This window comes from Lepus europaeus, chromosome 13 (assembly GCF_033115175.1).
Source record: "Lepus europaeus isolate LE1 chromosome 13, mLepTim1.pri, whole genome shotgun sequence".
Taxonomy (NCBI): domain Eukaryota; kingdom Metazoa; phylum Chordata; class Mammalia; order Lagomorpha; family Leporidae; genus Lepus; species Lepus europaeus.
The window spans coordinates 22875251-22890984 of NC_084839.1; the positions used below are offsets into that span (position 1 = coordinate 22875251).

The 15734-nt window shown below is 57.0% G+C and overlaps 1 protein-coding gene across 2 annotated transcripts in view; it reads right to left on the minus strand.

Moving 5' to 3' along the window:
* KIF3C (kinesin family member 3C) overlaps positions 1-15734 on the minus strand; it is a 50304-nt gene that overhangs the window by 20780 nt on the left and 13790 nt on the right. For both annotated transcript variants that reach the window (XM_062209107.1, XM_062209106.1), the window contains exons 2-5: positions 3234-3335; positions 2547-2669; positions 1510-1628; positions 1018-1134 (exon numbers count right to left, since the gene is read on the minus strand). In XM_062209107.1, the coding sequence (XP_062065091.1) occupies positions 1018-1134; positions 1510-1628; positions 2547-2669; positions 3234-3335 (461 nt within the window). The remainder of the gene's footprint in view (positions 1-1017; positions 1135-1509; positions 1629-2546; positions 2670-3233; positions 3336-15734) is intronic.

Below are 15734 nucleotides of genomic sequence, written 5' to 3' on the forward strand. Positions count from 1 at the left end.
CATCCGCCTCTAGCAAGCCGCACTGCGGCAGTGGGGTTGAAGCCTGGCTTCGCGGCAGTCACCTGGAAGCCTTGAGCAGGAGGAAACCACAAACCATGAGCCCTGAGATGTAGCAAGGGCCTGTGCCTGCAGCCCTGCCTCACGGGCAGTTCTGGCTATGGCCAGGGTGAGGAGCTCTGCAGCACACCGCGTCTGACTGAGTCCCTGCTTCGGTTCGGAAGGCGGGTTTGAGTCCAAGGTGACGCAGTGGAAAGTCCTCTACCGGTGGACTTGGCCCTTACACACCTGTGCAGGGTCATGGTGGCTCAGCCTTTCAGGAACTGGATTAAGCAGGCATCCAGTGCTCCCATGAGAAGCTCCAGACCTCTTGCCAGCTTCCCATCCCAGATTTGGGGACTCAAATCTAGCTTGGCAGTCCTAGGATAGGGAGAGCGAAGCATCTTCTAGAAGCGCCTTGCTGTCCAGCCTCTGACGCGGACAGTGGCTCAGCCGGGGGAGACAGTCCTTCCACTGGGCTTGAATATCCTTTTGGCTTGCTATTCAAGGCCACCAGCAGAGGGCACTGCACACCCAGCCAATGGACGCAGCTGCCCAGCAGCGCTAGGACGTGGAAACAGGTGGAAATGCTGACTCACCCAGCTGAGCCCGGCTGGAAAGGCTGCATGGCACCTCTGCCATGTCATGATCCAATTACTTCTCTGTATTCCCACTGGACTGCGAGCTGTCTGCAGGATCTCGGGCAGTACCTGACACACAGTAGGGCTCGGTACAGGCTAGCTACGGTTGCTGTGTTTGGCACCTGCACCCCAGGCCAGTGCGTCCCATTTCTTTTTACAGAACACCCCTCCTGCATGGAGATCCCTGCACACTGGGTCCCGAGCACCCTCCAGCTGTGTCCTCCTCAGCCCTTCCCCCTGCCACACAACACCCATCTCCCTGCAGGCTGGGCCTCAGGCCCTGGAGCAGCCCCTGGCCAGGCCCGCCAAGCCCTGGGTGGACACCAGGTAGGGGACTCACGCTCCAGCTGGCACCAGCGGCTGGAACTTCCACTGCTCCTCCTCGCAGTCCAGGAAAAGGCGGTTCATGATCTTGTTCTTCTCCTCAGGGGGGATGAAATTCTCTATGATCAGGTACCTGCAGGCGGGACAGAGGTGGGGATGCAGACGGCAGTGCAAGGCTGCCTAGGGCCTGGGGGCTGAAGGGTCAGAGCAAGGAGCGGAGAAGGTGGGAAACCAAAAGAGCTGGGGGGAGGGGTCCTTACAGTCTTAAAAACCACACTGAATGCAAAGGTTGAAGGTGTGGGGCCAGAACCCAGCATGCACTGGGGCTCATCAGCTGCAGACAGCAGAGATGGCGGAAGCTACAGAGGTGGGCCTGTCCCTGTCTCTCAGGCACACCTCACTCCTTCCACATGGAGCTGGGCGTGAGGGCACCATCAGAAGGGGCCTCCGGGAAGGAGAAGCATCTGGCAGGGGACCCAGAGCAGTGGGGAGCAGCGGGGGCCCCTACTTGAGCTTCAGTTCCCGGGTCTGCTCGTTCTGCGCCTCCTCCAGGTCCTGCCGCACGCGGATGTACTCGTCGTGCTGGTCCTGGATCTCCGCCTTCACCGCCTGCAGCTTGGCGTAGAGCTGGGTGGGGACACAGGCAGCTCAGAGGCTGCTCGGGGCTGCCAAGAGGCTCTGGTCCGCAGGCTGGGCCCTGAGGACGCTGGGGAGCCCGGCCCGAGCTGCCCGCTGCTGCCCTACCCACTGGGAATCCGGCCCGGCCACTCAGAGGACTGACCTGTGCCCCTTCACTGAGCCGGTGGCCTTGACCTGCCATCCGTACCAGCGATGCTCAGACTGAAGGGAACTTTGGGTCCCACATTCTTTTTTACAGACAAGGAAGCTGAGGCTTAGAGTTGGCCCAGATCCAGCTGACTTGTGCAAAGAGCAGGAACTGGGACCTGGGCCTCACCTGGAGACCTGGGCTCCCAGATGGAGGCCGAGTGAGGTGGGAAGGGGACGTGCCGCTCCTGCCTCTCCAGGTGCTCTGCACGGTGGGCGTGGCGGGCAGCACCGGCCTCCCGCTCCACAGCCGACCCACCGCGCCGGGCCCTGGTTGGCTCTGGGCCATCTACATCTGAAGCCCTGAGGGCTCCCCAGGTTCTTCCCAGAATCCCAGGTACGCATCGTCCCCTGCTGCAGCCTGGGCAGGGTCTGTGAGCAGATCCCTGTGCCATGCCCCATCACGGGGGCTCGTACTCCCTCCCTGAGCGCACCCTGCATGGGTCTCCACACCCAGGTCTCCTCCTATACCCTGGCGACACCGGGGGGGTGGGGGTGGGGAGGTTACGCAGGATGGTGAGGATGGCAACCCCGGGGAGCGGCAGTGACAGCTTCTGGCCCGTGAACCCCCAGCCCTGGGCCAGGGGCTCCATCCCAGGCCACATGGGAGGGACTCCTCCCTCCCCGGCCAGCACCAGCACGCAGGCAGCGTGACGGGCAGACTGGGGAGGTGGCCCCTGGGGCCAGCCGCCCTGACAGCGCCCTGCCGCTGCCTCTCACCTTCTTGAGCTTCTTGGTCTTGGCTTCCACCTCCTGCTGCAGGGACGTGTAGGTGCCCCGGAGCTCCATGGTCTCCTCGTCTCGGAGCAGCATCTCCTGCTGCATCTCCCGTTCACGGCGTTTCTAGGCCAAGGCAGAGCAGGGGGCTCACTGGGCAGCATGGCGCCCAGGGAACCAGCTTGCTATGCCTTCCAGGAGACGTGGCGTCAGATGCCAAGGGGGAGAAGCAGGCATCCTGTGCCCACGTCTACCGCTCCCCAGGCATAAGCGGAGCCCCTTGGAACCTCCTTGTGTGGATGGAGAGACCCCAGCCCTGAGGGCTGGCACACTCCAGGGGTAGCAGACACACGGACGGACGCCCACCACACTGGCTTCCAAGCTGCCTCACCCTCTCCTCGTGTGGTTGCACGGCTGATTGGAAACCAATGAACAGGTTCTTGATGACTTACGAAAGAATCTCGCAGTCGGCAAGATTCACATCTTTGTGGAAGGCCCCGGGATTGGTCCCAGGTGCTCTGTGCAGGCTGGCAGCATCACGGAGGGCAGTGCCCTCACGGGATCCAGAGGTGCAGCTGAGATTCTCAGCCCTGGAATTTCAGGGGCCCCAAGTCCATGACGGCTTCCCGCCCTTCAGCCCCCAGACACGACTGCGTGGCGATGAGGGGACCTGAGCCCTGGCAGCCCTACCTGCTCGGCAATCTCCTGCCTCTTGAGTTCCAGCATCTTCTGCTGCTCGTTGGTGTGGTCCATGATGTTCCTGCCCCCGATGAGCAGCTTGCTCTCCATGGCCTGGGGACAGAGAGGCGGTCAGGGGTGGGCTTCTCCAAGGGTCACAGCACTCACCCCACTGGAGAGGGTTTGCTTCCCTGCTCTGTGGTCCATCAAGCAGCAGATGCTAGACGGGGCATCTGGGCCCCCCTGGCCCTCAGCTGAAGACAGAGACTCCCTCTCCAGCCTCTGCGGCCCCAGCACAAGGCTCCCATTGTCAGCTGGGCCATTAGCGAGGCCAAGAGAGGAAACCCCTCGGGGAACACAGGGCACCTGATCCGTTTGCTTTGGATACAGAGGGATGCCGCGGCTGGGAGGAGGCCGGGGGCAGCAGTCTAACCCCGGCAGCTGGGCCCCAGCTGGCAGGTCAGCAGGGAGGAGATGGAAGATACACTCACTGGGCGGCCCAGCCCTCGCGCTAACTGGCTTCTGACTCAGGAAGCTCTCAACACAGGCTGCAGGAGAGGGTCTCATCTTTGGCTGGCCTGGGAGGCAGAAGAAAAACCCAAGGGAAAAGATGCTGCAGCAATCGGGGCAGTATGGGGCCCTACAGGCAGTGTGAGCTTTGCAGACAGCCAGAAAGATGTGATTCAACCCACCAGCCCTGAGCCCTTGGGTGCGTTTATCCCTTGGGTTCTTGCCTCTGTGGAATGGGGACCACATAGCCTATGCTCCAGGAAGGCCAGCAAACATTTGCAGAGCGCCCACTATTTTGCAAGGTGCTGAGCTCAGCCCTTAGCAGCTATCATCTCCATCCGCCCTTCCCCGGGCAAAGGAAAGAACTATTCCTCTCCCCAGATAACAAAGGAAGAGAGGAGATTTGAACCCAGCATCCGGGTCTCACCCAGTGAGCCCCGTGCTGTGTGGAACCCACGTGAGTGCTTGGCACAGATACTCAGCAGGTGCTTCTTGAATCCCAGACTGAAACCAGAAGGAACTGTGTGCACCATGACGCCACAAAACACACCTTCACTGTGGCCAACAGGAGGCGCTGCCCCGCGGCACCCAGCCGTCCTTTGCTTCCACCCCAGGCCTCCTGGAAGGTTGAAATCACCTTGAGCCACCCAAAGAAACTGGCCGCCGCCCCACTGGACCTCTTCCCTGCGGAACCAGCTGACCTGCCTGAGGCTCTCACAGTGGGGAGCTGTGGGAGAGTGCAGGGAGCACACCACTGGGGACAGGGCAGGACAGGGGCTCAGGGCTGCCCTGGGGAGGTCAGAGGCTGGGCTGTGTGAAGATGCCAGGGGACAGAGAGCAGAGCTGGGGCAGTCAGAGAGGCTCGAGCCTCATGCCAGCCACCCCGGTCTCGGAGGCCAGGGAGAGAGGAAGGGGCCCCGGGCAGCCCCCTGCACTCCTCTGCACCGACCCCATCACCACGGCACAGACCTAACTCACCTGAGTCCTCCTCATTCAAGGCCGGCCCCTGCCTGATCCTGCGAGTGAGCAGCTTGCCTCCCGCCTCCCGGTCAGCCCCACAGCACCATCACACCTGCCTCCTGGGGGGGCTGACACCAGTGGCTCCTTTCCCTGACACCTGCTGCCTCTCCACACTCCTCCTGACTCACCTGGACTGCGGCTGCAGGCTCCTCGCTGCCTCAGTTTCCCCTTCCACCTGTGCACCACATGACACCTGGGGTAACCCACCAGTCACACAAGCATGAACAGCTGCTCCTTGGCGGCAGCTACCTAGTGGTTTCCCTTCAGGATGAAATCTCAGATCTGGGCCGGTGCCGTGGCTTAACAGGCTAATCCTCCGCCTTGCGGCGCCGGCGCACCGGATTCTATCCTGGTTGCCCCTCTTCCCGGCCAGCCCTCTGCTATGGCCCGGGAAGGCAGTGGAGGATGGCCCAAGTCCTTGGGCAAAAGGAAGACCTTCCCCCCTCTCTCTCTCTCTCACTATCCACTCTGCCTGTCAAAAAAAAAAAAAAAAAAAAAAAAAAGATCTCGGAGCTGCATTTATAGGCCGGGGGCTGGAGCCTCCCAGGCCCGCTCACTGTGCACCTGGGCCTGGCCCTCCAGCTTTTTTTTTTTTTTTTTTTTAAAGATTTATTTATTTGAAAGGCAGAATTACAGAGAAGTAGAGGCAGAGGCAGAGAGAGAGAGAGAGAGAGAGAGAGAAAGAAATCTTCTATCCGCTGGATCACTCCCCAGAGTTGGGCCGATCTGAAGCCAGGAGCTTCTTCTGGGTCTCCCACGTGGATGCAGAGGCCCAAGGACTTGGGCCATCTTCTACTGCTTTCCCAGGCCACAGCAGAGAGCTGGATGGGAAGTGCAGCAGCCGGCACTACAGGAAGTGGCTTTACCCGCTATGCCACAGCATCGTCCCTAGCCCTCCAGCTTCGCTGAGAGAATTCCTTGACATGTTGTGGAATGTACAAGCCAGGGCTCTTGCTTCCCCTCCACTCCCATCGGGAAAACCGCCACTCATCTTGGGAGACGTAGCGGCATCGCCTCGAGAACTCTGGTTCCCTCCCGCTGCTTTTCGGGCCTCCTGGACTAGCAGGGCCGAGCCATTCCTGAGCCCCAGCCCGTCTCCCCGGGAGCACCTTCAGGAGCCATACCTTACTCAGGACCCAGGGTCCTGGGCTCAGCACAGAGCTTGGCACACAGCAAGCGCTCAATAAGCATTGGAGGAAGCCATGGGCATCCTTGAGGCGACGCAGAGGAAGTCCCAGGTCCTTCTGGGGGTTGTCTTACCCAGAAGAGGCCCCGTTTCTCTCCCAGTCTCTCCTCCACTGACCGAGCAGCCTAAGCTACTGCAGGCTCTGAGCACCTGGGAGACCTAGCAGGGGTGCGAGGCTGGTGTAAGAGACAGCAGAGGACCCACGGGGAGGAGGCCCCACTGTGAGGGCTGTGGACAGCTGACCACTCCAGCCGCCAGGTATGGAACCTTCAGGGGCCCGATGTCTGGCCTGGTCTCCAGATCGGGGTGGGGGTGGGGTGGGGGGCACTTGTCCACTTGGGCCTTGAGTCCTTGCGTCTTCCTCAGCATTCTGACTCCGGCATTCTTTGTCTGCCATCCGAGAACAAGGCGCTGGCTCCTGGTGCTCTGGCTACGATGCCATTTGGGATGCCTGCGTCCCGGGTCAGAGTCCCTAGCTTCAAGTTCAGGCTCCACACCTGATTCCAGCTTCCTGCTTATATTCACCCTGGGAGGCAGCAGGTGATGGCTCAAATGCATGGGTCCCTGACACCCATGTGGGAGACCCAGCTGCGGCACGCATTTGGGGAATGATCTCGTGGATGGATGGAAGATTTCTCTGTCTCTCTGCCATTCAATAAAATAAAAATAATGGATTTTTAAGAAGACACTGGTTCTCAAGTATGGCTGCATATTCAAATCCCCTGGGGAGCTTTTGAACCTGCAGACCTGGACGGAGAAGCCTGCCCAACCCCCTGACCCCCACGTGACCTACGCATTTTCTGGTGTGGAGAGGACAGCTTTTTTTTTTTTTTTTTTTTTTTGACAGGCAGAGTGGACAGTGAGAGAGAGAGACAGAGAGAAAGGTCTTCCTTTGCCGTTGGTTCACCTTCCAATGGCCGCCGTGGCCGGCGCACCGCGCTGATCCGAAGCCAGGAGCCAGGTGCTTCTCCTGGTCTCCCATGCGGGTGCAGGGCCCAAGGACCTGGGCCATCCTCCACTGCCTTCCTGGGCCATAGCAGAGAGGTGGTCTGGAAGAGGAGCAACCGGGACAGAATCCAGCGCCCCGACCAGGACTAGAACCCAGTGTGCCGGCGCCGCAGGCAGAGGATTAGCCTAGTGAGCCGCGGCACCGGCCAGAAAGGACAGCTTTAGCACCCTCCTGCTCACACCAGCATTTTCCCAGTGCAGGCTAGTGAGGTTAAGGAGCCCACCCAGGTCACAGCACAGCCGTAACATGTGAGTGAAGAATCCAGAGCCGGGCCTGCGTGGCTCCGAAACCGAGGCCCTTTCTATTGCATCATGGCGCTAAGTGATGAAGCAGCAGAACTGTTAAAGGAAATCAACCCGTTCCCAGCGAGACAAGGTCCTGCGTGACCAACCTCTGGAGCCCCTTCAAACAGGGACAGGACAGCCTGCTGCTGTGCTCGGGGAGGCCAGAGGTGACTCAGAGCGACCCGGGGCGGGGCGAGGGGATGCAGCACAGGGACGGGGAGGTGATTTCGGGAACGGACACAGGCACCGCTCCAGATGAAAAAATGCACCAGTGATGAATGACCTCTGCTGGGCACTGTGCAAGACAGCGCACGCGTGAAACACACCAGACTCCCCGGAGGCCCCCAGAGGCTTCTGGCGGTAAAGTGCAGGGCAATTTCCAGGCCGTGTGTGCTGACAAAGAAATGGCAGATCAGCGCCAGTCACACTTTTATATCTTGGGGGGGAGCGATGCTCACTCCACTCAAGTGATAGCTGAGAGCCATCAGTTATGAGCCAGGAAAAAATGGCGGCAGGGGCAGGGAGGGCTGGGGTGGAGTAACTCTACTGTTCCCAGAAGATACTGGCCTAACCCTAGCTAAAAGCGCAGTATCACTTGGCCAGGCACCGGCACCAAGGCTTTCCAGAAACAAAAGACATAATCTGCCCGCCAGAAGTCAGGAGGACGCTGATCTGGGGTGCTGTGCACAGTCTCCCACCTGCCTCTCTGGAGACTGGAGCAGAGGGTGTGATCTGGGGTGCTGTGCACAGTCTCCCGCCTGCCTCTCCGGAGACTGGAGCAGAGGGTGTGATCTGGAGTACTGTGCACAGTCTCCCACCTGCCTCTCCGGAGACTGGAGCAGAGGGTGTGATCTGGGGTGCTGTGCACAGTCTCCCGCCTGCCTCTCCGGAGACTGGAGCAGAGGGTGTGATCTGGGGTACTGTGCACAGTCTCCCACCTGCCTCTCCGGAGACTGGAGCAGAGGGTGTGATCTGGGGTGCTGTGCACAGTCTCCCACCTGCCTCTCCAGAGACTGGAGCAGAGGGTGTGATCTGGGGTGCTGTGCACAGTCTCCCGCCTGCCTCTCCAGAGACTGGAGCAGAGGGTGTGATCTGGGGTGCTGTGCACAGTCTCCCACCTGCCTCTCCAGAGACTGGAGCAGAGGGTGTGGTCTGGGGTGCTGTGCACAGTCTCCCACCTGCCTCTCCGGAGACTGGAGCAGAGGGTGTGATCTGGAGTGCTGTGCACAGTCTCCCCCGTCTCTCCAGAGACTGGAGCAGAGGGTGTGATCTGGAGTGCTGTGCACAGTCTCCCCCGTCTCTCCAGAGACTGGAGCAGAGGGTGTGATCTGGAGTGCTGTGCACAGTCTCCCCCGTCTCTCCAGAGACTGGAACCGGAGATGCCCCAGGGCTATTCTGAGACTTAGGAAATAGGACTCTTGCCTTTCAAAGACAAAGTAAGGTTAGGAGGACCTGTCTGGAAACCAAGCGATCCAAAGACCCAAATGGAGCGACAGGGAACGTTCCAGGCTTTCCCAATCAATCCTGGAAAGAGCTTATCCCTGGAGCTCTCTGGAGAAATAAAAGGAAGTTTTACCACTTATATGAAATGTATCATCTCAAGAGTCGGCAGAGGATTAACTATGGAACAGTTTAGGAAGGGGTTGGAAGGACACATTTTTACCTACTATTGTCTTCGTCTTTCAGAGAAAAAAAAAGTAGACATCAAAGTAACCACAGAAATAAAACGAAGTGAGCGGCTTCACCTACTTCCTACCTCGATTACTCAGCTGCTTCCATTTTCCCTTCTTCCTCGGAGTTTTCCATACGCACACCTCACTCTTCACCCCCACAGACACGGGATAAACATGCGTACAAGCTCTGTCCTGCTAGTTCCATTTCATCTAATGTTCCAAGCATTTTGTTTCTTCTGTAAAGTTTATGATTGTAGTTTTAATGGTGTTTAAAGTGGATAATCTGTACAAACTCGTATATTTCACAAACCCCAAAAGATGTTCAGGTTGTTTACAGTAAACACCTTTGCACATGTAATTTTTTGTTTTCTTGTTGCTGACTTTCTTACAAGGCAGTCTCAGAAAGGGGATAGCGATCTCATGGGCCCTGGAATACCTTACCAAGTTAACCTTTCCAATGGTTTCCAGCACTTCAACACTGTTCGCAGTAACAGAACCACTTCCACTGCAGCCTCACTAGCATGAAATAACAGCTCAAAAATGCATTATTGTAATAGATACAAAATGGAACCTACATTTAGATTATGTTCTCTATAACTTTCCTTAAAAAAGATGTATTGGAAAGGCAGGATGGCAGAGAGAGAGTGAGAGACAGAAAGAGATCTGCAATCCGCTGTTCACTCCCCAAATGTCCACAACAGCCAGGGCTGGGTAAGGTGGAAGCCAGGAGCCAGAAATCCCATCCAGGCCTCCCATGTAGGTGGCAGGGCCCCCAGGTGATTGGGTCATCATCTGCTGCCTTCTAGGAGCCTCAGCAGGAAGCTAAGTCCGAAGTTTGGAGCAGCTGGGACTTGAGTCGGCACTCTGATACAGGATGCGGGCATACCTAGCGGTAGCTGAACCTGCTGCACCACCCTGACTGCCCCATCTCTTTTCCCAACATACCCTTTTGTGCTGTTTAGGGGCGATTTATTTATTTGGGGAGCACAGAAACGGAGAGGGGAGAAGGGAGGGAGGAGGGCGGGGAGGGAGAGCGAGAATGTGTGTTCCCATCTGCTGATCCATTCTCCAAATGCCCGCAACAACCCGGGCTGGGCCAGGGCCCAAGCCAGGAGCGGAGAATGCCATCCCATCGGGTGGCAAACCCAATCACCGGAGCCATCCCCGGAGCCAGGAAGTAAACCGGCACTGCAGTGTGGCAGGCAGCTGTCTTAGCCGCCAGGCTGAATGCCTGCTCCCTTGTGGCTGATTTTTGGCTGAGGGGATGGATCTCTTATTCCAAGCAGAGGTCTTTGCTGATTCAGCCTGCACCTTCCCCAGCTACGCTAACCTGGGCCCATGCATCCTCACACCACGAAGGCCGGCACCTCCCCTGCTTCCCGAACCCATCTGATATTGCAGACAGAATCGGAACTGCCCATCAGGGCCAGGGCCTGATGTATTGGCCAAGGCTCCTGGGTCCCCACGCCCCGGCCCTCCTCCCCCCTCATTCCCATGACATAATTCTCAGGACTGGTTCCTGCAAACCCGCGAGCAGGTCAGGTCTCCTTGGACACAGAACTCTCTTCCAGCTCTCTCCTGCTAGCTGGGCCCTGGGTTTCCTGCAGAGAACTGTGGGTGACCACAGTCGTTGCCCACCTATTTCCCTGTCTAGCCGCACTGGGACCCGGCACAGACGTGGTCTGAATGACAACCATGCCTGCCTTCTCGCTTCCATGCCAAGTCTGGCCCACTCACCCCAACCCACACACTCTCAGCCAGGCAGGCTGACAGACCCAGCCTTGTGCTGGCAGAGTGGGCTGGCTCGGGTGTGAAGTCTGTGTGTGTGCTGGGGGTAGGGGGGCGATGCTCAGTACCAGTGCAGGGTCTCAGCCCCCTTCTCCCCAGTCTCAGTCCATGCAGTCTGCTTTACCCCCACGCTTTGAAATATGTCCTACACAAGACCCCTTTCTTTGCTTAGAAACCAGGTTTTTTTTTTTTTTTTTTTTTTTTGACAGGCAGAGTGGACAGTGAGAGAGAGAAACAGAGAGAAAGGTCTTCCTTTGCCGTTGGTTCACCCTCCAATGGCCGCCGCGGTAACGCGCTGCGGCCAGTGCACCGTGCTGATCCGATGGCAGGAGCCAGGTGCTTTTCCTGGTCTCCCATGGGGTGCAGGGCCCAAGCACTTGGGCCATCCTCCATTGCACTCCCTGGCCACAGCAGAGAGCTGGCCTGGAAGAGGGGCAACCGGGATAGAATCAGGCGCCCCAACCAGGACTAGAACCCGGTGTGCCGGCGCCGCAAAGCGGAGGATTAGCCTAGTGAGCCACGGCACCGGCCACCAGGTTGTTTTTCTCCCTTTTGTTTTCCCCATTTCTCAGGATAGCAGTGGCCACCTCCTCCTTGGCTGTGGGGATCTCAATTCTTAACCATCACCTATGGAGGGCAGGGAGGGCCCAGGTTGCCTTCAGCCCCTCAAAGCGATTCAGGCTGGGGTGAACAAAGCAGAGAGACTGGGAATCTGTTCTGAGACCCCAGGAAAAGCCCCCTGGAGCTCTCAGCTGCCCATCAATGCTTCCTTTGTGATCTTTCAGAGCAAAAGAGTAGAGGTGGGTGGTGCCGGGAGGCAGAACTGGGTTTGTTCCGGCGGCTGCTAAGTAAGTCCAGTGTGACTAAAAGGCCAGCGGAGGCTGTGAGGGTGGAGGTGATGGGGCTGGGCGCCCCAGGCCACCACCACCTGACCCTCAAGAGGACACAAATCCCAGGGAAACCCAGAGGAACCCAGGACTCACAGACCCCCATGCTTATGCCTCACAGATGAGGATATGGAAGCTGGAGGAGTCCTCTGAGCTGCGGGTTCCCAGGGAAGTGCAAGAGCAGCTGCTGGGGCGCCGGATTCTGTCCCGGTTGCCCCTCTTCCAGGCCAGCTCTCTGCTGTGGCCCGGGAAGGCAGTGGAGGATGGCTCAAGTGCTTGGGCCCTGCACCCCATGGGAGACCAGGAGAAGCACCTGGCTCCTGCCTTCGGATCAGCGCGGTGCGCCGGCCGCAGCAGCCATTGGAGGGTGAACCAACGGCAAAGGAAGACCTTTCTCTCTGTCTCTCTCTCTCTCTCTCACTATCCACTCTGCCTGTCAAAAAAAAAAAAAAAAAAAAAAGAGTAGCTGCTCCTCCATGGGCTGTGCCTTCCCAAGTAACTTCCCAATATGATCAAGGCCCTGGTGCCAAAAATCAGTGCAGGTAAGCCGCTGTGACAATGAACAGCCAGGAACACAGCAGGGACCACCCCGGCTTGCAGACACGGCCCAGGACACAGGAGTAACTGGGGTACACATCCAGAGGGAGAAGGAGGCCCCAGGACCCCAGTACTGGTCTGGAGAGCCAGAAAGGAGACACCCGCTGCAGCCAGCCACTCTTCTGGGAAGATACCATCAGCAGGACTTCCCAAGGACACAGGAGGCGAACGGCTCTGCTCGGCCACTGTGGCTAATCTTTGACATTTTGCAGCAGACAGGAGTCTCAGATGCAATTTGCCATGTGCCTGAGGCTGGGCCGGGCCCTTTTTACACTAATCACCCTGTCTCAGCATCACTAGGACCTTATGAGATAATGAGTAGGATCTCCATTGGACAGAGGAGAGCAGGGCTCAGACAGGCGATTTGCTCAAGGTCATGGAGCCAGTAAATAGCAGGGTGGATTTGAACACCAGCCTCCCAACCCAAGTGCGACGCCCTTTTCTCCATGCACAGCCTTCTTCTGGGTTCAGGCACCCAGGAGAAAGCAGCAGTTAGTCTCTGTCCCTTCACCAACCCAGGAACCACCAGGGGAGCTCGAGGTACCACTGCTTTCTCCTCCAGCTGAAAGAGGGTCCTGATGGAGATGCACCTGCCCAAGTGATGCTCTCACGGGGCCTCTGGGGGAAGCGGCTTCGAGCTCTTGACCGTGGGCTGGGGAGAGCGCGTTAGTGCCACCAGAGGCCCAGACAGAGGCCAAAGCCTGAGCACTCACAGAAAGGGCCACCCACAAGTCCCATTGTGGTATGACAAACAGCATCGGCCATGTCAGAGCACCCTGGTCCCCTCACACTCTGGCACCCTCTCTGCTGCAAAATCCACAGCATCAGCCCTCTGGACTTCAGTTTTCTCAACTGTAAAATGGGCGTGAGTACCCTGCCACTTTGCATGGGAAGCTGGGTAACAGTTGGCAAAGTGCTGGGTAGATGACAAAATGCAATCAAAGGTTAGCGGCTGCTCACGCACTCGGTGCCGCATTGATGCTCACCTGCCACTCACTGCAAAAAAGCCAAGTCAAAGGCTGAGCTCGACAGAGCTGCCCTTTCCATCACAGGCCTAGTTCTTCTTTTCCGGTCCCCTGACCACGGTCTTGAGGAGTCAGCAGTGAGAGAGACAATGGGGGAGGCACGGACAGTGCTATTTTCAGAGCAATGCTGCTATCTTGGTGATCCTCTGCCCTGGGGGACGGAAATCAGGACACTGAGTTTGAGGCTCTTTCTTGAGTGGCTCGAAACACAGCGAGCATGACAGCTGTTTCAAGTGCTAGGAATTCTCTCATCGGGAAGAAAGCCCGGGCGTCTATCCTGCTGGTCAAGATGTCACCTAGGGTGCCTGCGTGAAACACTGGAGTCCCTGGGCTCGAGTCCCGGCTCCGGCCCTAGCTCCAGCTTTCGGGGAGCCAGCAGTGATGACTCAAGTATTTGGGTTCCTCCCTCCCATGTGGGAGAGACCCGGACCTGAGTTCCCAGCTCCTGGCTTTGACGCTGGCCCTGCCCTGGCCACACCAGGTATTTGGGAAGTAAACCAGCGAATGGGAGTCCCTTCCCACCCCCCAAATAAATAAGTGTTTAAGCAAAAAGAAAACAGGAAGAAACAATGAGAGATTGAGGGAAATATCGGCCAGGGAGCAAGGGGAGCTACACCCTGGTCTCGGCCTTGAACTGGGCAAGGCAGGATACCCGGAAGTGCTTCAGGCCACGCTGGAGAAGAGCAGGCAGAAGACAATCAGCCCTGAAGCTTTCAGGTACATGAAAACCAATGAGTAAAACCACTAGAACAACGCTTCACTCCCAGGCCAGCTTGTCTCTCCATTCCTCTCTCCTACAAGCTTTGGGAAGCACCCTTGTCTAGGGGGCGGGGGAGGGGGCGGGGGCCACGGCCTCCAGGCTCCCAGTGAAGGCCTGGCCATCGCTCTCCCTCCTGCACTGCCCGCACACAGGCTGCTCCCTGCCTCCTGGCTCCAAACCCATGGCTCCCCAGGTGAACCAGCAAATGGTACAAAGAGCAAGGAATCATCTACCTATCACTTCCTCCAACCCCTGGCAGGGAAGCCACTTGTCCACAGCCACAGGATTACCAACAACTGGTGTAACTGGGTATGGTCATCAACCCGGATTTCCCTCAATTATTCATCACCTTCAAGCAAATCTTCCAATGGGATCTTGACATACAAAGGAACAAACAAACAAAATCAATGGAAATCGAACTAAAAGATACGATTATTTTTGGTGCAAAAATTTCTTTTTTTTTTTTTGACAGGCAGAGTGGACAGTGAGAGAGAGACAGAGAGAAAGGTCTTCCTTTGCCGTTGGTTCACCCTCCAATGGCCGCTGTGGTAGGCGCGCTGCGGCCAGCGCACCGCACTGATCCGATGGCAGGAGCCAGGTGCTTCTCCTGGTCTCCCATGGGGTGCAGGGCCCAAGCACTTGGGCCATCCTCCACTGCACTCCTGGGCCACAGCAGAGAGCTGGCCTGGAAGAGGGGCAACTGGGACAGGATCGGTGCCCCGACCGGAACTAGAACCTGGTGTGCCGGCGCTGCAAGGTGGAGGATTAGCCTAGTGAGCCGCGGCGCCGGCCTGGTGCAAAAATTTCTAAATCCAAGCACCTTGTATGTCTTCCCTCCAACAAAAGGGTTTTTTCCCTTGAAGAAATTTACATTAGTTTTTGTTCAGTTGAAAAAAGTAACATACAATTATGAAAAAGGTATACAAATTTTATAAAAGGTAAAAATGAAAAATGTAAGTCCCCCTGCATATTAACCCCCAGAGAGGAGTGCTATTGTAAGTTCTCGTGATTCCCTCTAGAAATTTAAGGAAGTGTCAGACAAAGTTAGGAGATTTATGATTTATGGCCACGGTTACTTGAAAATATTTGTTGATTTTTTTATTTTTTAATTTTTTTATTTTTTAAATTTATTTTTTTTATTTGACAGGTAGAGTTACAGACAGTGAGAGAGAGACAGAGAGAAAGGTCTTCCTTTGCCGTTGGTTCACTTCCCAAATGGCCGCTGCGGCTGGCGCACCGTGCTGATCCAAAGCCAGGAACCAGGTGCTTCTCCTGGTCTCCCATGCGGGTGCAGGGCCCAAGCACTTGGGCCATCCTCCTCTGCACTCCCGGGCCACAGCAGAGAGCTGGACTGGAAGAAGGGCAACCGGGACTAGAACCTGGTGCCCATATGGGATGCCAGCACCGCAGGCAGAGGATTAACCAAGTGAGCCACGGCACCGGCCCCCTGATTTTTTTTTAAAAAGGAAATTATTTTGGTATTTCTCTAGCACTGTTATAATTTTGTTATTTATTTGAAAGGCAGAAAGACATCGATAGAAATCTTCCAACAGTTGGGCCTTTGGGGCCGGCGCATCATGTATCAGGTAAAGCCTCTACCTGTAGTGTCAGCATCCCATATGGGTGCCAGTTCAAGACCTGACTGCTCCTCTTCTAATCCAGCTCTCAGCTATGGCCTGAGAAAGCAGCGGTAGATGGCCCAAGTTCTTGGGCCCCTGCACTCACGTGGGAGATCTGGAAGAAGCTCCTGGCTCTTGGCTTTGGATCAGCCCAC